Raw genomic sequence first — 26,256 nt, forward strand, 5'->3', positions numbered from 1 at the left:
TACCAGTCCCAGCTTCCTATTTCAGAGATGTGTTGATGTTGCCATTTAATCATCATGATACAAGAATGGCTTTTTGGAGGATCAAATTCACCATCACCTCCTTGGTCTTGCTCCTTGTTCTCTTCTTTCCCCATCAGCCACACCTTTGTCTAAATTGAAGTATGTAGTGCCATATTTTCAGCTTATGTCAATGCAGCTATGCCGGTTTACAGCAGCTGCGAAACTGGCCCATAGGGTTTAACGGGAGAGAGTGAGCAAGTGAGTGTGCTGAGTGAATACCACACAGTATTTTCCAGAAGCATTTGCTCACATTTGCTTCAGCCGTGCTTGTCTCTTTTAATGGAAGTTGTCCGTGAGCATTTGAGCAACTATTTTACTTGCACACATGCATAGAAAACATGGGAAACACGTAAACCTGCTCAAGTACAGTATGGCAAATTTTAAATGGGTATCCATTAATATGCTGACTGGAAGGACTATGTCCCAGTTACATAAAATATAATCAGGGACAGTTTTCCCAAAACTCCTTGCCCTGCAAAAGGGCAATTAAATAAGCCAAACAAGAACCTGACCTTACCTTGCACAATTGTGACATCCATTTGAGCGTGCTTTCCCTGTCACTGGACAAAATGAGATGTAAACCCTGCACACAGCTATTGTATCTTACAATAGCCGAAGTTTTTTTTTGTTTTTCTGGGAATGATGCCTTTACATTATTTATGTAACTTTTAACATGGTGATAGAAAAGGTGAATCAGCAGCCAAAACTCACTGCCAAGGGCCTTTCCTACTACAGGGACACTGCACTGAATTCAGCTATGAGTTCAAAAGTCACTTGTAGCTCATCACTGTTCTCTTCTATCTGTGACAGTTGCTATTGCTGTGACAGTGACGACTTCATTCCACATACCTACAGCCCGAAGTTTGCTGCCTCTCCGCATGTAATACACGTCACTGTATTCAGCAGCTAACCTCAAGGTCACAGCTTTTCAAAGTCCATGTAAAACAAACTCCCTTTCAGCTCTATATTTGCATTCAGCTCGATTAGCTCATGCAGTGTGGCTGAGAGACGGAGACTGCTAGCCAAAGGCCGGCTCATGACCTCTATTTGCTGTTCTTGGGTTCCTGGCAGGCAGGAAGTGCTGGAGTGCTTTGCCATTGCAGCAATGAACATTCTAAAACTAACAAGATGCTTGGTAGAGAGGAGGGGATATGGCAACTCAAAATGATCTGAACCATAAACGGGATACTGGGGACAACCGGGTGTCAATGTTTTGTAGTTGTGAAATACTGTAGCACTGTGATTCCTGATGTAGGTGTGGTATGAATTGTTACATTTGATACACAAACTAGCCAAACTGTTACAAATTTGTTGGACTAAGGAATAAGAATTCCAAACTCTCCACATTTTGTTAAAACAAGTCTACGGATAGCAATGACATTTTGGAGCCTGAATTAAATAAAATGGTATAATTTAAAATGTGCTATCCTGCCAACCCAGTGGAAAAATTATGCATAGTCTTTCCCGGTATTGCACTGTGACTTTAGTCCGCTGCATTTCCATGGCTGCAAAGAAAACCAACAACAGATTCTTCCAGAGATGTACAATAAAATGGTGTTCCTAGGCAGACTTTGTTAATAAGGTTTGACACATTTCTTTTAGGGTGCATGATATTGTACCTGTGCATGTTTTCAGCATCTTCTATGGTCTCAGGCAAAGTTTTTCCTTTGGTCTCAGGTAGGAGCAGCACCAGTCCGCCATCAATTAAGCCAATCACAGCTTGGAACAAAGATCAATCAAAAGAATTAAATTCATAGGCAGCAGGTATCAAAGGCCAGGAAAGGCTAAGCCTTCCCGCCGCCACCACCACCACCGCACCGCTGGACATACTGAGCCATGGTGGCCCCGCCTCTTCCCCACCCAGCTGGGAAGGTGGCTGAGGCGGTATCTGCTACTCAGCTTCCCAGGTCCGTTGGACTCCCCAGCGAGATCACTGATGAACCCGGGAAGTGAGTAGTTGATATCACCTCCTCTGCTACCTGGGAACCTGCATGGCACATATAAAAGCTCAGTGCAGGCAGTATTCTCCTCCAGGCTCCACCTGTTGCTGCCTGCCTGGCTGGGCGGCTGCTCTGCTCCTCTCTAGCATGCCAGGCCACTACCGCCCCCAGCCCTAATCTCTGAGTCCGGACTCCAGAGGTCCTCACTGCTGCTACTAGCAGGTTCCTTTTCTCCTCCCTGCTCCTCCTCTCCTCGCCACGTCCCTCCTTTACTCCCCTGCCATGCCACTGCTCGTCTGTTTGGCTCCTGCTCCCCCGCTCGCCCCACCATCCTTGCTCACCAGTTCTTCCTCTACTCCCCCACTTGCTCCCCTCCTTGCGCTGCTCCCTGTGTCCCTCCTCTCCTCCCCCTCACCCGCTTGCTCCCGCCGCGTCCCTCCTCAGCCGGGGATGCATGAAGTGGGGGAGGGACCTGGGGTGGAATGTGGGCGGGGTCAGGTGCAAAAGAGGCGGGGCGGGCAGCTAACCTTCCCGAGGGGAAGCTTCATCCGCTGCCCGTGGTTAAATTTGATACAAAATATGTAGTGAGCATTACATGGTTTAATAATAATTTGCAGCAATGATTATGAATTTGTGTCAAAGCTGCCTCTGCTGAATGAATCAGAAGGCCTTAAAGAAAAACAGCCTGCTGCTGGCCTCTGTCTAAGTTGTTCCATTTTTTCAGCAGGCAGCGCTCTTTTTACGGAGGCCCTGCTGAGGTGAGATAACAGAGGTGGGGCCGTTATCTCAGATGTGGCTTGGGCTCACAGGAGCCAGATTATGCCTGAACCTGGCCATCTGAGAATTCCCCTGGAGAGGGGAAGGTCTTGTGCCCAGCTGCCTTTTCCCTACTTGTTGTCAGAGGAGGTGTGCTTTGGCACTTTGCTACAGCAATCCTCCAATGGTGCCTGACCCCTTATGGACCAGTGGTGAAGGCCTAACCTAATTTAGCTGGTATAGCTACCATAGTGCAATAATCTCAAATAAAATCCCAGCCACAAACCCACCGTGAAAGAAAATTAAGTGATTCAGGGCATTTCTGAGCCATAACGGAAAAACTCAGTAAATGTCATGAGCCATAATGTTTTTTCCATATTGTGTATCTCCTTGTACACAGTATTGTCTACTAGGAAAGTTCTCTTTCACAACCATCAAATGAGGAGACTTCACTTCAACTCCATCCCTTTGCCTGGGCAATCTGTTCCCTCCGTCCCCCAACCATCCATCCTAAATCCTTCAAACCACCCACTCTGTTAAAGGTTCCATGGGCTGGATACACCTCAGACATCTTTGCTTGGTTGCTAGGGAAATATAATGTTTTCCTTAGCTGTATCTAGGCATTGGAGTCCTTTGGAGAATCATCACTAGCTGCTATGGAGAGCAGGATGTGGTGAGTTGGCTGTTTTCCTCACCCCAGGACTCATGGAAGCAACTGGCCTGTACTTATGGACAGTCCAGGAGACAAAGAGGTAAGGAAGCATGGTTGAATGGTTAAGATACTAACCTGGGACTCGGGGGACCAAGATTCAATTCCCTACTCTGCCACGGACTTCCTACCTTGAGTAAATCACTTGGAGACATGCCCACTTCTGTCCACATTTTAAAAAGGATGTTAATAAATTGGAGAGGGTTCCCAAAAAAGCTGTGAGTGATTTGAGGTCTGGAAAAATCTGCCCTACTGTGATAGACTAAAAGGAGCTGAATTTATGTAGCTTAATGGAAAAGGTTAAGAGGTGACTAGAGTTTGGTCTGTAAGCACCTACATGGAGAAAAGATTTCTGATGGTAGCGTGCTCTTTTGCAGTCAAAAGAATGCCATGATACAAAGGGTGGAAGCTGAAGCCAGACAAATTCAGACTAGAAATAAGATACAAAATTTTTATACTGAGGGCAATTAACCATGGGAACAATTTATCTAGCACACGGTAAATACAGAGACAAGGTGGGTGAGGTAATATCTTATTGGACAAGTTTTGTTGGTGAGAAAGAGAGGGAGGCTTTTGAACTTACCCAGAGCTCTTCTTCAGGTCTGGGAAATTAATTGAAAGTGTCACTGCTATATACAAAGTTGAACAGATTGTATTGTTGTGACACTGAATATGTTTCCCAGACCTGAAGACGAGTTCAGTGTAAGCTTGAAAGCTTGTTCCTCTCACCAATAGAAGATGGTCCAATAAAAGATATTACCTCACCCACCTCTTCTCTTTAATAGCCTGAGACCAACACGGCTCCACCAACAACACGGCATATGGTAAACGCAGTCACTCTACAAGAACAGTACAGCACTCTTACCAAAAACTACAAGTGGCAGCTCATGCCAGACCTCTGCCAGTCTGTAGACAATGAATGGAGTTATGATGCCACCAATGTCACACATGGAAGAGCAGACAAGTACTCCTAGGTTCCTAGAAAATATATTTACATGAAAGGTTCCCCCATTATCTATTTGTTTAAAAAGGATTTTGCAGCTATTCACTGAATCATTTTTAGCAATGCATATAGAAACATACACAAGCTGTTCCTGTTAACAATACTAGGAGGGAGTTGTATCTAATCTGTTGCATATTGCAATGGAAATGTCTCCACCAGGATATAATGAAACCATAGTAAGCAGTAGGAGGATGCCCAGAGGAACCTAGGAATTGATATAGGTGCCAGGACTGGTCTGAGACCTGATCTTATTTAACAGCTTCATTAGTGATCTGGGAATAGGGGATAAATATCTTGTTAATGAAATTCACAGGTGATATAAATGGGTAAGAGTTGCAAACATCAGTGAGGAGATTAAAAATAGTAAAAAGGGACTTTAAAAAGTCTACCTCTTACTGTGCTAATAGGAACCAAGAGTAACGGGATACATTTAATAAATATAAAATATGGGTGAAACATCAAGCAAATCTTCCAGTCAGATGTACTAGGAAGTGCAAGTGTTTCTTAGGTGGTGAAGTGGAAGCCCCATCAATTTTGAGCTATAAATCTAGTCTGGATAAAGCACTAGACAAAGTACTATAATGAACAATGCTATATTGGCAAAGAGATGGACAAAAACATCCCATAGGTCTTCTGTTCTTAATTCTCTGATTCCTTCATTTACTCAGGACTTTTTGGTGGGGAGAGGAAAAGGGTGAGGCTGGAGGAGGAGTTGAAATGATTTGTGATGTATCACATTAGAAACCTGTCAAAGAAAGAAAGAAAAACCTGCCGAAGAAATAAACTTTAGTCTGTGGCTCTCCATCCTCCAGTGTAAGCTGAAGGAGAAGGAGGCTAGGGTAGACAACAGAAGCAGGGTCTCTTATGGCACCATAGGGTGCTAGCTGCAAGTTACCTAGGCTGCTGGTCACATCATTTGAAATTTATTTTTAGGTGTATTTTGTAAATACAAAATCACTTTGTTTGGGCACTACATGGCCAGCAGTTTCCTCTCCTGTATCAGTAACCTCCAGCCAGGCTGTTCTGGCAATCCCCAGTCCCCCAATCATTCTCTTCTTGCTTGCTTCCCCTAGATCTCTGATGCTGCAGCTTTTTCATTCTTCATTGACTGCCTCTTCTCCATCTTCTGGGGCCAGCCTTTCAGCATCACCACAGCTACAGCAGAGACAAGATATATCTTCTTCCAGGCCTGAATCAGTCTCAGAATCAGCCAGAGCCAAGACTGGTTCACTGTCCCTGATTTACATGCTAAATATTCATCGATATAGTGATGATTCTCAAATCCAGTCCTGTGTTTTCTAGTACCTGAAACAACTTTTACAGTGAAAGTTCTGCATCAAGCTCTGCTCCTGCAGGCCATGCAATGTATTTGGTGGGATAAAGGTGGCCCGTTGTACTGTTTAATTTTTAATGAAACTTCTGTTATTTGATAGACGCTCTTTTCTGTTTTTTCTAATGTGCAATCTATGGCTCTATCAGATCTCTGTGATACTCTTGCATCAGTAAATAGGGATACTTTGCACACTTAGCCAGCATCTTTTACACTGTATTAGCAGAAGACTGTGCACATACCTGAGAAATGTTGGGTACAATTCCGCATTTACAAGACAAACCATTTCATAGCACATGGTAATTCCCATTCTACCCAAGCAAGCTACAGTAATTTTTAGCCAATAGATATCTGGAAAGAAATCACATGTTAGAGTTAAAATGGTGGCTGCTTTCTTTTGATCATGTCATAAAACAGCATGAAAGGTTGCATTGATTAAATATTATACAGCATAGGAACTCCACAGTGGGCAGGTATGGATGGGTTCTCGTTTAACTGAATATCAGTTTATACTATCAATGCTTTAGAGCATTTTAGATTTGTCAATCATAAAGTAACTGACCCCACAGGAGTGTTGTGGGGTAAGATAAGTAGTGATCTCTTAGTTTCCCTATTTGTAAAATAAAAGCAGAGAGGTGCAGTAGCTTATTCAAGGGCCACATGCATACATCCAAAGTAGTGGCAGAGCTAGGCTTAGAACTCAGGATTCCCTAGCTCTAGCCACAAATGCAATGACTAGACTTCCCCCCCCTCCTTGTGTAAATCATGCAGTGTCTGATTACTGGTTTAAAAAGAGTTTGTTCTGTCAGCTCAGCTGAATTTTTGGACTAAATGTAAAAGTTCAGGGAAGATGTATAATGTATTAAATCTTAAGTGACTGGTGCTCCTGAGACCATGAATATAAAAGAGCATATTAAATCTCATAAAATCCTGGTGTGTGGCACTGGGATTGTCCATCATGTTAGGTTTGTACCAATTCTTTTGTGTGTTTATTGGTCATTTTTATCTTCACCAGTGTTTGGGGGGAAATACCTATAATTCCTATTGAATTGCAACAGTGATGTGGGCTATAAAAAAATATTTTTTCAGTTCTCCAGAACAAGAACACAGACAGAGAGTGTGCAACATGTCCCGCAAGGGCGACAGTGACATACACTAACAAAAGCTTGAGTAACTCACAGTCTGGGATGAAAGCTGTAATAAGGCAGGCGAACCCAGCCACCAGATTTGCTGCAGCCCAGGGATAGCGACGGCCAATGCGATCGATTGTGAGTATGAGTATGAGGGCGGCTGGGAATTCAACAAGAGCAGAATAGAAGAAATCCAGATAAATGTTCCCACCAGCAATCCCCATGTGCATGATGAGCCCCTGGTACAGAACAGAGCTTGTGAACCTAGGCAGAGAGCAAAGCCCATTTGAAGCCAAGTTTCCAAAGGGATACATTATTCAAGGAATTAAGATTCACTGCTAGTCAAGGGCCATGTGGGGAAAACACATCCAAAGTAATTAAGGGGTGTCTAGTGCTTTGAAATAAGAATGGTGTTACCCTCCCTTACCAAGTGTACATCAAAATAAGTGTGTGTTTCCTTATCTGAGGTGTTCTGACCAGGTCTAGAAATGAAGGGCTCAATTTTTCCCCATCTTCCTCTTCAGGGTTGAGACTCTAGGAAAAAACCAGAGGGACATTAAAAAAGAATTAGGGCGTGAGGTCTGGAGAGTTCTGCTTTGTTTTTTCTCACTGGATCAACATAAAAATCATAGTTGTTGGAATTTTTCATTTACCAATTAAGAGTCTGTCTGCAAAGTAACCAAAAACTGAGGGGAAGAGTGGACACTTTTCAACAGCCCACCCTTCCCGTCCCCCATTTCCCCTAGATGTCCGTCTGTCTGTACCAAAGCCACTTCTTTAAATGAAGCAACATTTCTTTTTAAAAACAAAAGATGCTTTGGAATTTTAAGTCAGATGTGATCTGGCGGGTTGAATATTTTTTTAATACTTCATAAGAGGAAGAACTCATTTTGGCTATTGGAATATTTACGTGAGCCTCCGTTCATATGAGTATGTTGTCTTAATATCCTAGGCTCTCATAAAAGAAATCCACTTTTCAGATTTGCATCACTTTGGCTTGTCAGTTTGCTCCCTGTTTTGGATTCAGAACAATCCTAAACATATAGTATTGTTTGCATGTAATTACATACCCAGGAAAAAAACACATGATCACCTGTAATGAGGGAGGCAGCTTTTTCCCATTTCCCTTGGCAATACGATTAATAATTTTCATGGCTTTGTCATTTTTCTGTTGAGCAATCAGCCACCTGGGTGACTCTGGCAGACACCTGCAACACAATCAACCAGGCACAGGTATGTGGAAACAAAATATATGTCACTGTAGCACTGTATTTAAACTAAATTGAGTTTCTGTTGATAGGATGTTAAGTGGTACAGAACACCTGCAGCTGAAGCTGTGGGGACTGAGGATGCTTATCTACTCTCAGGTTTGTCGTTTCATAGCTTCCAAGGCCAGAAGGGACCATTGTGATCATCTACTCTGTCCTCCTGCATAACACAGGCCATAGAATTTCCACAAAATAATTCCTAGAGCATATCTTTTAGAAAAACATCCAATCTTGATTGAAAAATTGCTAATGATGGAGAATCTCCCACAGACCTTCGTAAATTTGTTCCAATGGTTAATTATCCTCACTGTTAATTAAAAAAAAAAAAGTGCACCTCATTTCTAGTCTGAGTTTGTCTAGTTTCAACTTCCAACCATTGGATGTGTGTAGATTGAAGAGCCGATTATTTAATATTTGTTCCCATGTAGGTACTTATAAACTGTGATCAAGTCAACCTTTAACAAAGAGAAGGTTAAGCTAAATGGATATGAGCTCCATCAGCATAAGGCAGGTTTTCTAAATCTTTAATCATTCTTGTGGCTCTTCTCTGAACCCTCTCCAAATTTATCAACGTCCTTCTGAATTGTGGACACCAGAACTAGACACAGTATTCCAGCAGTGGTCACAGCAGTGCCAAATATTGGAGATAAAATAACCTTTCTGTTCTTACCCAAGATTCTCTGGTTTCTGATGACATGATTTGGCTTTTAGGGGGAAAAAAAGTTTGCTATATTTTGAAATAATGTGACAAAAATATTCTGCCCATAAACACTAGAATGCTTGCAGGTTTGTTGACATTTTTCAAAATTGTCATCTAAACTCTGTGCTGAATGCAACTTTGGAAGGTGTATATCTATTCTGCTCTTTAAAACCTCCAGTGATGAATATTCCACAACCTCCCTTGGAAGCTTATTCCAGTGCTTAAAAATAGTCAACAAAATGCTTGCAGGTTTGTTGTATTTATTTATTTATTGTTTACCCTTTTCAACCAATAGAATAATAGAAATGGAGGGCACTTGTCTTTAATGTCATCTAGTTGTGACAACTCTAATTTATTAAGGTTATCTTGTGCTCAAAACGATAGTGACCCCATCCAGCTTGATGTCATTGCCAATTTTATAAGTATACCTACTTCATCCATCTTGGAAGGCTCTTAAACTAAATGAGTAACTTTTGAAAAGTTACAAATCACCTTCCTGACCTTTTCCGCTGTTTAAAGACACCCATGTTTCAAACATTAAATATCCCAGCTGGTGATGGATTTAAAACAACACCCTTGAACTCTGTGCATAGGATAATAGTGGGTGATGGGGAGTTCAAGCCCAAATGTGCTGATGAACTTTGCAGTTGGCCCCTAGTTCTCTAATGAATCAAACTGGAGGCTCCAGATCTGAAAATACCCAAGTTTAGGAAGGACCTGGATTTGAATTTTCCCTCCATCTCTAAATAGTGGCCTAGTGGCTTCTTATTACCATTCTGGGGCTGAATGTACAGAAGAGGTGCTGGAGAGGCAGCACTCTTGCCATGGAGGATAGAATGGAAAAGAGTATCTTGCATTGTTAGGTAGCAAACCTCTTTGCTCATTAATAACAACACTGGGTGCTAGATTTCTTGACCATAATGTATTCATGATATGGTAGGTTTATTGTGTGGAATATTCTAAAATTTCAGGTTAGCTGTCTAGACAGATGAGAAGTAGAGCTAATGGAAAAATGGAATTTCCATCCTTGGGGGATTTCTGCTATTTCAACATTTCTTTTCGTCCTGAATCAGGAAGAAAAGTCAAAATATCAAAACTTTTTTTCAGAACAAGTTCCAAAAAATTTTAATTCAGAAGAGTTGAAATATTTTTGTTTTGAGTCAGGTTGACATTCATATCTATGTCTGCCTTAGCCCCTGTGATGCCTTATGGGAGTTGTAGGTTCTGGGTCCTTCATGCCCCCATTTCTCTATGGGTGATGCAGCCTGGTTGAACTACATCTGCCATGATGCAAGGTGATCTTTTCCTGTGACTAATTCTTATGGGACTCCCATGACATACTGCAGTGACTCAGCAGTGGACAGAGACCACCAAGGTTTTTTTGACTAGCCCTAACAATACACTAACCTTGTCAAACTGTAAACTCTCCACTTTGTACTTTTGCTCTTAGGTGAAATATAAATGTGCTTACCAGTAATAGAGCAAGAAGAAGAAGTTTGGCAGAGTAACAGTGAGTTGCAGCCATCTCCAGTGAGGAACCATGTAAGCAACAGCAGAGAGTACAAGGAGTCCAACAGTAAAGGCTACTTGGTAAATAACTCCTACTGTCCTCCTATAGCTTAAGCCAACAAATTCTGTGACTAAAAAGATAATACAAATCAAGGTAGAAAATAATCAGTGATAAATCAGTTTGAAGATTGGAGAACCTAGATCTCCTAATTTAAAACCATTTAAAATTTCATAGATTCTAGAATTTATGACCTTGTAAAATTTCTGTCATATATGAAATCCGTAAGAGCTCTTTAAACTGAGTTCTCTTCAACAATGTGAGTAACTTTCTATTTAAAAATCAAGTGGATTCTACAGATTCATGATGTTTCATAAACACACATACACAGACTTTTTGAAAAGTTTGGACGTCATCAGTAGTTATTTACTAAACCATAGTAAAGTTCTAACAGTGATTTTGATATCTAAATATTTACTTTTTTAAATGAGTACTGCTAAGTGAAAAGTGGCAGCAGATTTTTTTGGCGGGGAGGAGGTAGAGAACTTATAACTGATGTTTCTTGATAACATTATGTATGTAGTTTAATAGAAAAGAACAAAATGTTGTTGATGTATGGTTACATGGACTTGTATTGGAAGCTCTTCAGTATCATTACTGTGTGCATATTTCATTTTTTAGATTTCTTTTTCAGAAAGGCTTGATGGTAAGTTCACATTGGGAGATTACAGATGAAAGAAGAGTGTTGAGCGGGTTGGGTTCTGATGAAATATGCATTTCTTTGTACTTTGTGAATAACAGATGAAATCCTGGACCAGATAGCAAGTATGAAAAATCAAGACAGGGTGGGGAGTAATAGGTGCCTATATAAGAAAAAGCCCCAAATATTGGGACTGTCCCTATAAAATTTGGACATCTGGTCACCCTACCTGGCCCCATTGAAATGAAAGGGAGTTTTGCCATTGATATCAGAAGGGCTGGGATTTCACCCATTAACATGTTATGTGGGAAAGGGACGTATTTACCCATTCATTCCTTGCTTTGGTTTTCTACATGTGAAAAACAAGCACAATATTGTCACTTGACAATTGTCACTAGTTCTGGAAAAAAAGTTTTTGTATAAGGTGTGAAGTCACAGACCCACAAAAAGTCTGGGGAATAAACCCTTTAATTAGGACACGGCACTACTCGCTGCCTTTCGAGGGCAGCCCCACTCAGCCTGTATGGGCCTGTGTCCACGGCAACTGGGAGTGTGCCTCCAAGCCCAGGTAGGCAGACATGCTGGCTCCACTCGAGCTAGCGTTCTGAAAATAGCAGGGTGGGCATTACGAGATGGGAAGTGACACAGACGAGGCGGCGCCCAAATAGTAGCCCACCCAACCCCTTCAGTCCATACTTAGGTGGCTAGTCTGTGCTGCAGTGTCCACAAGGCGATTTTTGGTGAGCTAGTTCAAGCAGAGCTAGTGCATTGCTCTTCCTGGGTTTGGGCCAGTCACTCACAGCTGCAGTGCAGGCATCCCCTTACAGTTGACCTGGCCTTTGGCAGCGTTTTCTATTAATCCATATCCCTCTGTGGTTATTTATTTGAACATCTGTTTGTCGATGTGGGAATGTTCAGTGTTTTCTAAAGCCGTCTCATGCCGATATATGGGGTTTTTTCAAAGACGTAGGGAAGAATGCAAAGTTTATAAATCTGATATTGTCTTCTCTGGAAAGCAAATGTGATTTTTGAGCCTAGAACTGCAGTTTGTCAATGAATAAAATGAGCTTCGTTTTCCTAGGAGTTACCCACTGAGCTAATAATTCCTTACATTCAACTGTACTAGAACAAATCTGCTCAGCCCTGCTTCCACACCAGTGGCTTTATATCAAGAAGTGGTAATTGCAATCTGTCTTACTCAGGATGTAGCCTGTTAACCAGCCCCCCTTGCTGACGAGTCCTTGTATGAAACGATAGATCAGCATCCACGTGTAGCTTGGTGCAAAGGCCATGAGAATGCCAGAGATGGAATTGACAAAGATTGTAATTAACAGGCATAATTTACGACCAAACCTGCAGAGAAAGAAATGGATCTGTGACCATTATATGCATGACATCTTGCAAAGCATAACTGAAGAGCAAATTTTCATGTGGCTGAGTCATGCTGGTTGCAAAGCAATACTTCTTGTATTCATTCTATTGAAAGATTTGTTGTTTTCTTCTCCCAGGTTTTGTTCAGAGCAGCTTCTCATGTACATACAGTTTAACATTGCATTGTAACACCTAGAGTCCTCGTCTAAAGAGAGAATTGTCGATAGAATTAATTTTGCTAGGGAAGGAATGCTGAGAAATGCTTGTCTGACCTATTCCTGCGGCACCCACAACTGTTTTGGTTAATTTCCCACTCATTTTCTACAGTGCCCCCTCCTGTGCCCAGATAGGTGCATGATAATCGAGTGGAGAAAGCCGAGCCGCTATTGTGCATTTTTACATATTCTCACATTTCAAGTTGTGTGATGTATAGCAGAGGGCCCATAACCAGTGGCCAGCTGTTTCCCTGAGTTGCACAGAGGAAGCAAGAGTTTTGTGGAAGTGATGGCTCTTGTCTGGGTATTTTAAAAGGCGGAATATACGTGAAGCAATCATTGTGTAACCCAGCTGGATTCACAGCTGTATTCAGCTTCTGTTGGTCTCTGCAGGGTGAGCAAATGTCCTGGAGCCAGTTGTGACAAACTATCCTGGGGCTGGTTTGTCTGTTGGGGCCTAGGGGCTATTCTAATTTACACTGGCTGGCTATGGCCTCCAATGATCCAGCTGTCAATTGGGCATGGCCAGAGCACAGAATGCTCCAGCTATGCTCCCCCTCACCCACAACTTCCCTCTACACTGAGAGCTGCAGTGAGGGGAGTTTTGCAGAAGACCCAGCTATTCCAGCTCTATGCCTGCTGGGGATTCCCCTCCTCCCCTCCCCCGCACCCCACAGAAAAACCTCTGCCTGGGGAATTCTGGCCAGTTTCAACTCTTTGTACCTGTGGAGTGGCCTGAAGGTATTGGTGACAGCTAGAGACTCTGTACTTAGATGTCCTTTTTTGTAATATCACTTTTTCCCCTGCTTTTAATGAGGGCAGGAACTGCCTTGTGGTGCCCACCACCAAGATTTTCCCTTTACAATTATCTTGGTGAGTTCTTGCAGACTCCTTTCACCCATGTGTTTGCCGTGAACGCTTACTGACCTGGCTAATGGGCTTTGGAAACTTCCTGTAATGGCTGTCTGATCTACTCTACGTTGATCTCTAGTTCTGCTTTTGGGCTACAACAGTTTCTCCATGGATCTGGTTCAAATCAATTATCCTAAGTTTGGACTTATTTGGGTCATTTCCCAGCAACAGAGCTCAGATATTTCACAGTGGGCCTGCAGTTGTCTCTCCATTGGTGTCCTAATGGCTCCACTGATTTTCAAAAGCAAATGTTTCCAAAAGAAACAGACTTGTTACAATGTGGGAAAGATGTTTTGGTTTGGTTTAGTGGAGAATTATTTATTTAGTTATTTGATTTAAAAATGCACCATCAGGCAAAACTCTGCATCCCTGTACAGTACATGTACACTAACAAAAAGAGCACAGTGGCAAATGACTGCCAAAGTAAAATTCCTCTTTCCCCTGAATAACATCAGCAGTTCAGGTCACTCAGATGCCCCCTTCCATCAAAGCCCGAGTAAGCAAGTCATTTTGAACTATGTCCTATGGGTCAGCCCACAGGGCTTTGCATTACCCACAAGAAATGCCAAAATCAAGGTCTGTCGCCTGAGAATGCCCTCATTAAAATGGGACTACTTTAACATGCACTAAGGAACTTTTAGTGTGCATCCGCAGCGTCCACAGCCAGTTAGTGTGCAAGGTGCTGGTGCACACTGAAATGTACACCTCCTGGTACAGACTGAAGCACAATGCAGACAAACTCTAAAAATGAGATGGAAGCAGAATTCCTTCCTGTTTTCTTCATTTATTTATTTTATACAGTTAAAAATAGCAATAAAGCTCTCCGGGTTGAGCATTTCCATGTGTAAAGATTGGATGTGGGGGTATGGGTTTCTATTGCTTCAGCTAGTTGATTGCTCCCAAGAAATGCCATCCCTAACTGCTGTCGTGGCTCACAGTGCGGTTCTACTCTGGAAAGTGACTATAGAAGAACGGCCCCCTCTTGTTTGACAAATCTGCTCCTTATGTGTTTCCAGTGTCATAGCTGCCAAGCTTACTACAGTGACTACAAAAGATTTTACTGGTTTTTGATCCCACTAATCATGCATCACCATCCCAGCACTCCTTATGGGAGGGTGAACTGGGTTCTTTCTGGCTCACACATCATTCACAGAATTGTCAACTGGGGCTAGATAGTTGCTGCTCCAGATCCATACACGTAGGATACCCTCCCAGTGCAGATCTGCCTGTCTGCACTTAAGGCGAGTGAGCAACTGCTTCTGCAGCACTGTCTACCCTGGCCCCAGGGAAGGGGCATCACATGACAGAGGAGCTGCACATGCTGGAGGATGGGAAAAGGGGTTATGAAGAGATGCGCTATGCATTCAGTGCCTCTGTGGGAAACAGTAGGGAAAGCTTAGAGTTGTACTAACACCTGCAGGGTCCCCTCTAGACTGTAGAATCTGCCTAAAGGAGAATGGTAGAGTTGAGGGAGAGGGATTCAAGGAAAGCTCCGGGCAAGTGAAGACCTTGGCAATGAGGTCCCAGTGTAGTTGAACTCGTGATGTGGCAGGAGGGAGAACAGGGAAGCAGGGGTAGGGACACAGGGCATCTGTGTTGATGGTTCAGTGCCCTTAGTGCTTCCACAGATCCTGGGGATGCAGGAGAAAAATCCCTTCCCTCCATGACAGAAAGATCTGAGGAGCTTTTCAGAGTTTTCCTCCCCTTGGCAACTGCCTGCTGGATTTTTTCATGTGAGGCCATGTTTTGTCTCTAAATTGCAATCACAATGTGTAATTTACTGATGCAGAAAGAACCTAGCCTGGCCCTCAGAGCCCAGGTCAGGTTTGCAGGGCTGGTAGTTAGAAAAATCATCTCTTTTCTTGCAAATGAGCAAATTTGATATGGTGTCGATGGCAACTGTAAACATGGAAACTGTTGATGACATAAAAACAGCCATACTGGGTCAGACAAATGGTCCATGTAGCCCAGTATCTGGTCTTCCAACAGTGACCAGCACCAGAGCTACAGGGGAAGTGTACAGAAGAAGGCGTTATAGTGATCCACCCCCTCTCTTCTGCTCCTGGATTCTGGGATCTGACATTTTTATGGATTCACATATCAGAACTATATATTTTAGCCACCAGAAACTACTCCATTCTAAGTGACTGTGTGATCTTTTGAATTAGTTTTTCAGTGTGTTCATTTGCTCCTTCATTCATACATGTTGTTCAAAAATATGAATATTAAATACCCAAAGTGAATGTTTCATTCCACACGTACCTGTCTGCTATGTAGCCGATGCTTATGGAGCCAATAAAAAATCCAGCGTTCACACAAGACTGAAAGAGATCCAGCTTCCAGGAGTCCTCACACACCAGGTTAAACTGCAGGAGCACATCAGCGTTAGAAGAGGGAGAAATTCACTCCTTAACAATAGACATGGCCCAGCCATTTTGGAGGCATGAACCCAATGCAAAAAAGGAATTTAGGAAAATTTTCCAGAAACAAAATGACCTAATTATTTTAACTGTCATAGCTGAAATACAGTTTGCCTCAATTTACAGAAAAATCCTACCCTCGTTACAGGCAAGGCCCGAGCAGGGACATGTGCATATTGGAGATGAATGCATGGCTGTGCAGAAAGTGTCCATGGGAGGGCTTCAGCATCCTTGACCTGGGACGCTGTTCCTAGAAGGAGATGTGCTGGGAAGCAATGGAGTCCACCTCCATTCCGAGACGACGGGGAAGAGTATCTTTGCACATGTCACCATCCTAGTGAGGAGGGCTTTAAACTAGGTTCAAAGGGAATAGGTGACAAAAACCTACAGGTAAGTATAAAAAGGCAACCTTAACAGAGGGCTAGCTGTTTGGAGGGGACATGGAGAGTTAAAATAGAGCAATAAGAGAGAAATCAGTGGGGGAAATTTGCTCAACATCTTAGATATCTAAACCTAAGTGCAAAGAGCATGGGGAATAAACAGGAAGAAATGGAAATATTAGTACATAAACTAGATTATGACAATTGACATCACAAAGCTGGGTGTAGCCTGATATAACTTGTTGTGGAAGTTCAGAAAAGGAAAAAGGGAGGAGGTATTGCATTTATACATCAAGAATATATTCATTTGTTCTGAAATCCAGAAGGAAGTGAGAAACAGACCAGTTGAAAACCTCTGGGTAAAGATAAAAAGGAAAAAAATTGGGGTGATGTCATGGTAGGGGTCTACTATAGATCACCATATCAGGAAAAGGAGGTGGATGAGGTATTTCTAGACCAAACAGAAATATCCAAACCACAAGACCTGGCAGTAATGGGGGACTTTAATTATGTAGATATCTACTGGAAAAGTCATATGGCAAAATTTTGGATAAGTTCTTGAAATGTGTTGGGGACAACTTTCGGTTTCAGAAACTGAGGATGTAACCAGCAAGATACTCAGAATCAAATCTAAAATGGCTAACAGGGAGAATTGTTTGTGAATCTGAAGGTGGAAGTTAATTTGGGTGAAAGTGACTATGAAATTATAGATTTCATTATGCCAAGGAAAGGAAGGGCAGCAGAGTCTAACAAACTCAGAGAACTGGTAGGTAAAGTCTCATGGAAAAAAAACCTAAGGGAGAGAGGAGTTTAGGAGAGCTGGCAGTTTCTCGAGGAGACAATATTAAAGGCACAACTGCAGTGCAATCTATCCTGATGTAAAGGAAAGATTGGAATAAAAGTAAGAGGTCAATCTGGCTTCATCAGGAGCTCTTTAGTGACCTGAAAATCAAAAAGGAATCTTACAAAAAGTGGAAATGTGTGAATTTCTAAGACGTATAAAAGAATAGCACAAACATTTTGGGACAAAATCAGAACAAAGTGACTTACTCCTAGTAAGGGACATAAAAGGAAATAAGAAAGATTTTAGACAAATGTCTAAAGACGACATTATGAGCAAGAGAAAGCCAAAGGAAAGTGTAGATGCTCTACTTAACAGGGAAGGAGAACTAATAACTGATGGCATCAAGAAAGAGGAGCTGTTTAATGTCTGTTTTGCTTCAGTCTTCACTAAAAAGATTAATGGTGACAACACAATTATTCAACACAATTAATATTAACCATGTGGAGAAAGAATGCAATCCAGAATAGGAAAAGGATAGGCTAAAGATTATTTAGATAAGTTAGATGTATTCAAGTCAGCAGTGCCTGATGAAATTCATCCTAGGGTAATTCAGGCACTAGCTGAAGCAATCTCAAAACCATTAGCAATTATATTTGAGAACTCATGGAGGATAGATGATGTCTCAGAGGACTGGAGAAGGGCAAACATAGTACCTATCTTCAAAAAAGGGGAACAAAGAGGATGTGGGGAATTATAGACCAATCAGCCTGACTTTGATCCCTGGAAAGATACTGGAACAAATTATTAAACTATCAATTTGTAAGCGCCTAGAGGATAATAAGGTTATAAGGAATAGCCAGAATGGGTTTTTCAAGAACAAATTATGCCATACCAACCTAATTTCCTTCCAGGGTTACTGGCCTAGTGGATAGGGGGGAAGTAGTAATGTGCTACATCTTGGTTTTATTAAGGCTTTTGACAGTTCCACAAGCAAACTAGGGAAATGTGGTCTAGATGGACTTATTGTCAGGTCTGTGCGCAACTGGTTGAAAGACCATATTCAAAGAGTAGTTGTCAATGGTTGGCTGTCAAACTGGGAAGGTGTATCTAGTGGGGTTCAGAATGGGTCAGTCAAGGATCCAGTACAATTCAATATTTTCATTAATGACTTGCATAATGAAATAGAGTATGCTTATAAAATTTGCAAATGACACCAAGCTGCAAGGGGTTTGCAAGTACTTTGGAGGACAGGATTAAAATTCAAAACCACTTTGATAAATTAAAGAATTGGTTGGAAATCAACAAGATGAAATTCAATAAAGACAAATGCAAAGTACGTCACTTAAGTACTCGAATACACAACTACAAAATAAGGAATAACTGACTAGCTGGCAGTATTGCTGAAAAGGATCTGTAGGTTATAGCGGATCATAAATTGACTATGAGTCAACAATGTGATGCAGTTGTGAAAAAGGCTAATATCTTTCCGGGGTGTATTAACAAGTTTTGCATGTAAGACACCAGAGATAACTGTCTTACTCTACTCCATGTGGTGGAGGCCTCAGCGTGAGTACTGTGTCCAATTCTCTGCATCAAATTTTAAGAAAAATGTGGGTAAATTGGAGAGTGTCCAGAGGAGAGCTACAAAAACGATAAAATGTTTAGAAAATCTGACCTAAGAGGAAAAGTTTAAAAAAAAACCAAAAAAACCCCAAACAACTGGTTATGTTTAGTCTTGAGAAAAGAAAACTGAGTGGAGGTAGGACCTGATAATAGTCTTCGAATATGTTACTGGCTGTTAAAGAATAATTGAAACAATCCTCTTTGTGTGTCCACTGGAGGTGCACAGGAAGTAATGGGCTTAATTTGCAGCAAGGGAGATTTAGGTTAGATATTTGGAAAAGCTTTCTCACTATAAGGGTAGTTAAGCTCTGCAATAGGTTTCCAAAGGAGGTTGTGGAATCCCCATTGTTGGAGGTTTTTAAGAACAAATGAGACAAACACCTGTCAGGGATGGTCTAGGTTTACTTGGTTCTGCCTCAGCACAGGGGGTTGGACTTGGTGACTTCTCAAGGTCCTTCCCAGCCCTACATTTCTATGACTTCTCTTATTTCTTTGAATATCACATAATTACTTCCCAGGGGCGATGCTGTAGGGGGAAAGGGGAGGGCATCTTAAGAAAACTAATCTGCCTGTAATTTTGGATAAATTTGGAAAAACGTCTGACTCTCTATCAGTTTTTATCTTGCCAAAACTCCAGACTCTTGTCATTTGTTCACCGCAACTTCTTATCTGGCAACGTGAAACGGTGTGAGTACTGTGTGATGCTGTAGAGCCGTCACTCAGCTTCATTCTAGTCTCTGTGTAGTGACTTTGTATGGAGGAAGTGTCCATCTGGCCTGGCTTGGATTTAGGACTACATTACATTTTTCTGGCTATCGGTGGTATCATCCTGATGCCTTTCTTTGGTTTAGATTGTCTTGTAGGGCTAGGCAGTGACGGGGGGGGGGGGGGTGTGTGTGTGTGTTGCACTGGCTGCTGGATGTTAGGAAGCTTGCCACAAGCCTTTTTCAGCAGCAAGTCAAGAGGAGGACACTTTAAAACTCTGAGCTCCTGAACTGGGCTTTAACCCAGTGGCTGTGAAGAGAATGTCAGTGAGGGCATCCATGGGCCACTGGCTATGGGTTCATATTTGTTGCTTAATAGACTCTTTAGGTGTGATGCAATGGGCCCTGCCAGAGAGAAGCTGAGCAAGCTGCTTTCCAACTCCTCATTAGCACTGGCCCAAAGCCCAGCAGCAGAGTTTACTTCACTTTTATTCACAGCAAACATATACTTGGTAATTCTGCTGTGATATACTGAGCATCGGACACCGGGTGCCTGCTCAGCCCACAGCAGTGAGCCTCCCAGCCTGGGTCCACAGACTTGGGCTAGTGGGGTTCGCCTCAGTGCCCTAGAAATAGCTGTGTGTAGACAGAGCCTTGAAGTCATGGCTCAGGCTGGAGCTCAGGCTCTGAAATCCACCCCCACTTCCCTTGGCCTCAGAGTCCAATCTCAGTCTAAGCCACAACTTCAAAATGTAGTCTATACAGCTGTTTTTAGAGCACTAGGATGAGACCCTGGTCTATTGACCTTGGTTGGAAGGCTTGCTGCTGTGGGATGTGTAGACATACTCACAGGGATTTCCATCCTGGAATACATCAGTGGTCTCGCTAGGCTGATAAGCTGTATCCAGCCTTGGCCAATGCCAGATGCTTCAAAAGAAGGTGAAAGCTCTGAATGTTTAATACTGTATTACGGGCACAATTTTACTCTCCCTGAAGTCAATGGAAAAACAGGGGAAGGACCAGGTAGGGAACTCCCCATCCTTAGAACCCTTAGCCCATATATCTTATCCTAGCTAATGTAAGAGCAGATACTCTTCTTGCCCATGTCCAACCTTTTCTTAAATTCCTATGCTATTTGCCTCGATAATGACTCATGGCCATGAGTTCCACAGATTCCACTTTACTCAATGCTTAACTCATTTCCTTTTATTTACGTGTTGGTGTTTAATTGAATAGTATTTTCTCATATTCTCATTTTAAGGGCAGAGACAAAGTATGCACCCAGACTTCTCACCATTCCCCACTGCTTTATGTTATCCATTGCCTCTGATTTTTCTCCTCTCCTTTCCAAATTAAATCACTGTAATCTCTTTAGCCTTTCTCCTTGTGACAGATACCCGCACCACATGCTCCGAGTCATTCCTGTGGCCTTTCTCTCGATCTTTGTCTCTTTCAAGCGAAGATTACCTAGAGGGAATGCAGCATCAATTGTATCTCACTGTGTAGACTGGCATTACAATAGTATGTGGACTATTCTTAGTCTCCTCCTTCATACTGTTTGATGATTTGCTTTTTGGAGTTCACAGCACAAATTCAACTCTCAGCATATGCCTTCAAAGTATTTGTCTACATTAATAGTAACAATATCTAGTTCTTATTCAGCATTGTTCATCAGCAGATCTCAAAGAGCTTTATAAAGGAGGTAAAGTATCATCCTCCATTTTACAGATGGGGAAACTTACAGATGGTCTTGCCCTCCTCTCCTCAGACACAAGTGAGAATAAAAGGGAACTATGGATGCAGATGAAATCAAACGTGGATTCAGAATGCAGAGCACCTGACTTGACTGTTGTAGTTACTGCAGTGGCTGACTGTTCCTCCTCTTCCCCCGCCTTATGCAGAGCTTTGGTCCAGTGGATCCTTGCCATTTGTGTATCCAAAGGCCTCCCATAACACCCATTCTATGCTTCCATGGTGAGGGGCTGCTGCTGCTGTGAAGTATAACCCCACACTGCATAAGACAATATCAAGTCCCCTTTCTGTACTCCCAACCCTCACTCGGTGGAACTGTGGCATTGCTATGCACTTTGTCTTTGGCCCATCTTGGCCATGGCCAAGGCTGAATATGGCCTTACTTAGTGGCCTACTAACCATAGAAGAATGCAATTTTGATCAGAATCACTTTGCGGAAGTTTAGATGAAGTGGGATTTGAGTCCACCACTAACAATAACTGACAGTAAGATGAAAAAAATGACTGTGACATATTGAAGAGATCCATAATTTTTAAGACCGGAGGGGATCATTATGATGATCTAGTCTGATCTTCTGCATAATACAGGCCATAGAACTTCACCCAATAATTCCAGCATCAAGACTAGTAATGTCATTTAACTAGCGTCTGTGTCTTTTAGAGAGGCATCCAATCTTGATTTGAAGATTCCAAGTCATAGAGAATCCATCACATCTGATCTATAACCTTCAAATTGGTTGTATATTCTAAAATAGCAAAAATATAACAAAAGCACCACATTTAAAGCGGGGAAATTTTGTGTAGTTAATTTTATAGCACACACAAGAATATTGTTTTAAAGTTATAGATGAGGAAGGCAGTCTCAATGCTTAGGGTATTATCTTAGAACTTTTGGGACCTGGATTCAATTCCCTATTTTGCCACAGACTTCCTGTGTGATCTTGGGAAGTCACTTGGTCTTTCTGTGCCTCAGTTCCCGCATCTGTAAAATGGGGATAATAGCACTTCCCTGCCTTACACGGGTGTTGTGAGGATAAATACATTAAAGATTGTGAGATATGCAGATACTCTTGTGGTGAGGGCCAGATAAGTACTTAAGTGCTTGTCTACATGGGGACACTCAAGAAAATTAATCCAAATTAACTAATGGTCTGAATGTAAAGTGGATTAGTGAAAAACTGCATTAAATTAATAGATTATTTTTAAAAGGGTCTTTTATATTGGTCAGCTGAAACAAATTTCAATTTCTTGTGTATTGTTTACCACCCAAAATCAATCTATACTAACATTTTTTTGCTTGATGGAAACTAAATTTTGTTTGAAAAGGGACATTGTTTCTAGTCATGCCATGCCCTCTACTATTCTTGTTGTTTTAAAATGTCACGTTGAAAATCAGATTCACTTATAACTAGAATATGGCCAGAGGATGAGTGCTTCAGTAACACTGACAATGCCTTTGACTATTCTAATTATCTTCTTTTCTAAGTTTTTTCTAACTTTGACGCTATTGTAGCAAAAAGTTCTGATTCATTGCCACTGTTCATACTGAAGAGAGCATGATTGGGGAAGGGATTTCCTTGCATTTGATGAACATTGCATCCCTATCTTTGGATACTGCTAAACTATCTTTTCCAGTGATGGCTTTTATCTCTGGTTTGTAGAATCTTCTGAAGAACATTTGTGTTGCTTTTGGAATACATTAGATTGCAGCAAATGGCTAGTTATGGTAGGTTAAAATTTTTCCTGGAGGCGAATACCCTGGGATTCTCTGTAAAAGGTCTTTATGGCTCCTTCCCTCGTACAAGTTGCTCTCTTTGGAAACTGCCCAAGGCACACGATCACTTATGGGCTTTATTCTCATTTTGAAGAATAGGGCAGGGCAGGTGTCTATATTAATTAGAGCCAGTTGAATTATCCATTGCAAATTAGTCATCTGAGAAATGTAACCTTTTTCTCTGTTTGCAGATATTTTTTGACTGATCCTGTTATCTGACTGTATTTGTTATATGTAAATATTTTCCAATTTGACCAAATTTTAATTATTTTAAAAACAGTTTGTCTTCACTGTGTCTTTGATGTTATTTTTCATGTGCCAGATCAATCAGCTCAATCACATGCAAGGTTGTTTTCAGTTTTTATTTTGTTTAAAATGTCCTGTGAATTTATTGATGACAAAAATCTAAAAATGGATGAAAATTGGTGCAAAAAATTAACTTGCAGCTTTCTGGTTAAATATCAGGGTAAATATCACTCTTTCCCTCTTCCTCCCCCTGCCCCTCCCTCCCCACCCTCGTTTATGGAAAAAAACCCTGCTTCCGTTCTGCCATGTAGTCAGATACAGTTTTTTGTTTTCACCTATTTTAGCATGAAAAGTAGTTGCTAACGTGTATTTGCTTTAAATGCTGGTAACTTTCCGGGCTATCTGTAAAGCTGACAATCTATAGGATTGATGTAGTATTGTTTCTGCCCCGATGGTGTGACTGAAACATTTAAACAAGAAAATAGCAAATGATGAAATGTACATAATCATTTGTACTTAAATTAATGAAACTTTCAGGATTTGTGAACATTTTTATGAATAAACTTCCAGCTCTCTGAGTACTCCTGAAAAACTAGTAATACGACCCTGCAAATAATAGCACAGTCAACTCACCATTTTTATCCACAAATATATTCATAGATCACGTTTTGTACACTTTAGCCAGGTCTAGTATCATCATTATTACCAGGAGTTATACTCGATCTATGCACATACTGAGCTCAGACTATTTGTTGGCATAAGTGTTTCCTCCTTTAGAACGTTATTATGTGTGATTTTTTTCAGTTTGCAAGTACATAGATATCCATGGGCTGTTGCTGCTTTAAGTTTCTTACCTCAGTCACGATTGATGATCCTGAAGAATCGTAAACCCAGCCATCTTGACAGGGGATGAGAGGGATACTGCTCCTGTTGCTATAACCGGTGAAGTTTTCTAAAGGGTTTGTGCAGCTGAGGCCCGTTGTGTTCCAGTCCACGTTGTATCTCCAGCACTGGCTAGAGAAAGACTCCTCATGTCCCCACTGCTCTGGAACGGTGTAATTCAGCTCCTCTTCCAGACTCCAGCCACATCTGCTGCTCAACTCAGCAACTCCAGGACTGAGGCAGCGGTGTTCAGGAGTGAACCCCAGGAAGACGACACCCACATAAATAGGGGTGAAGGTGGCAGACAGCAGGCACAAGAGGAAAAAGGCTCGCTTCTGGAACAGGTCAAATTCCCCAATATGCTCTAGAATGTCATCTAAGGTTGGCATTTTTGTGTATGGCAACTTACTTAAATTAACTAACCAGGCTGCTCTTCAGACCATTACTCTGTATTTAGTTGGCAGCAAAGCTGTTTAAATAACTGCAGGATACTTGACCAAAAGTCAAAGTAAAATAGTTAATTTACCTTGTAAATTGACAAACCATGCGTTGCAACCTTTATTTTTCAAGTGTTATTTCAAACCAAGCTTTGATTCTCATGTGATGCAAACTCTGATGTTGGTTGTTAGCTGGTTTTTTGTGTTACGGGTTTGGAAGATTATGCTTGGTGTTTTAAATAGCTTCTGTTGACTTGTTAGTGCATGATATAGGCTAGATAATTATTCCTTTGTAAAATAGTTTTCAGTTATCAGAGTCCATAAGCATTATAACACACATTGTGTTCTTCATTGTTCATACAGGGCCTGAGATTTGTATATCCTAAAGTATAAGGACCAGATTCTAACCCTTATATGCTGCTCTGGCAACATATACAGACCACAGAGAAGCTACAAAGGTCTGGATTTGTAAAGGTATTTAACTACCTAAAGATGCAGACAAACACTACTGGGATTTGCCAAAGCACCTAGGCACCTAAACATTTTTCCTAAATAATTCCTAGAAGGCATCTTTTAGAAAAACAGCCAGTCTTGATTTAAAAATTGTCAGTGATGGAAAATTGTCATGGCCCTTGGTAAATTAGTCCAATTGTTAATTACTATCATTAAAAATGTATCCCTTATTTCCAGTCTGAATTTGTTTAGGTTCAGATTCCAATCATTGGGTCACCTTATACCTTTCTCTGCTAGATTGAAGAGCCCATTATTAAATATTTGTTCCCAGTGTAGGTACTTATAAACTGTAATCATCACCCCTTAACCTTCTCTTTGTGAAGCTAAATAGATTGAGCTCCTTAAGTCTATCACTATAAGCTATGTTTTCTAATCCTTTAATCATTCTTGTGGCTCTTCTCTGACTCCTGTTAAATTTATAAACATCTTTCTTGAATTATGGGTACCAGAACTGGATACAGTATTCTAGCAGCAGTTACATCAGTGCCAAATACAGAAGTAAAATAACTTTTCTATTCCTACTTGAGATTCTGCCGTTTATGCATCCCAGGTTTGCATTAGCTCTTTTGGCCAAAGCATCACACTGGGAGCTCAAGTTCAATTGATTGTCCAGCACAGCCCCTAAATCTTTTTTGGAGTCACTGCTTCCCAGGATAGAATTCCCCCATTGTGTAAATACGGCCTACATTCTTTGTTTCCAGGTGTATATATTTGCATTTAGCAGTATTAAAAGGAATATTGTTTGCTTGTGCCCAGTTTACCAAACAGTCTAGATCTCTCTGAATCAGTGATCTGTCCTTTTCACTATTAACCACTCCCCCAAATTTTGGGTCATCTTTATCAGTGATTATTTTGTATTCTTCCAGGTCATTGATAAAGATGTTAAATAGCATACGGCCAAGAACTAATCCCTGTGGGACCCCAAAGAAAACAGACCTGCTTGATGACAATTCCCCATTTATGATTACATTTTAAGACCTATCAGTTAATCAGTTTTTAATCTATTTAATGTGCTATGTTAGTTATATATTGTTCTAGTTTTTTAATCAAAATGTTTTGCGGTACCAAGTCAAACGCCTTACAGAAGTGTAAGTGACTTGCATCAATGATATTATCTTTATCAACCAATTTTGTAATATAA

General features: G+C 41.4%; 1 protein-coding gene across 1 annotated transcript in view; it reads right to left on the minus strand.

The window, feature by feature from the left end:
* Positions 1-24,574, minus strand: part of LOC137157780 (solute carrier family 22 member 2-like) — a 28,610-nt gene extending 4,036 nt beyond the window's left edge. The window contains exons 1-10 of the mRNA XM_067555190.1: positions 24,138-24,574; positions 15,864-15,967; positions 12,302-12,456; positions 10,368-10,536; positions 8,022-8,136; positions 7,356-7,462; positions 6,978-7,192; positions 6,041-6,149; positions 4,331-4,443; positions 1,680-1,779 (exon numbers count right to left, since the gene is read on the minus strand). Coding sequence (XP_067411291.1) covers positions 1,680-1,779; positions 4,331-4,443; positions 6,041-6,149; positions 6,978-7,192; positions 7,356-7,462; positions 8,022-8,136; positions 10,368-10,536; positions 12,302-12,456; positions 15,864-15,967; positions 24,138-24,554 — 1,604 coding nt within the window. The 5' untranslated portion in view covers positions 24,555-24,574. The remainder of the gene's footprint in view (positions 1-1,679; positions 1,780-4,330; positions 4,444-6,040; positions 6,150-6,977; positions 7,193-7,355; positions 7,463-8,021; positions 8,137-10,367; positions 10,537-12,301; positions 12,457-15,863; positions 15,968-24,137) is intronic.
* Between the last annotated feature and the right edge of the window lie 1,682 nt (positions 24,575-26,256).

Source organism: Emydura macquarii, unplaced genomic scaffold (assembly GCF_026122565.2).
Source record: "Emydura macquarii macquarii isolate MOO-44397 ecotype Brisbane River unplaced genomic scaffold, CSIRO-AGI_Emac_v2 contig_1559, whole genome shotgun sequence".
In the NCBI taxonomy this organism is placed as follows: Eukaryota; Metazoa; Chordata; order Testudines; family Chelidae; genus Emydura; species Emydura macquarii.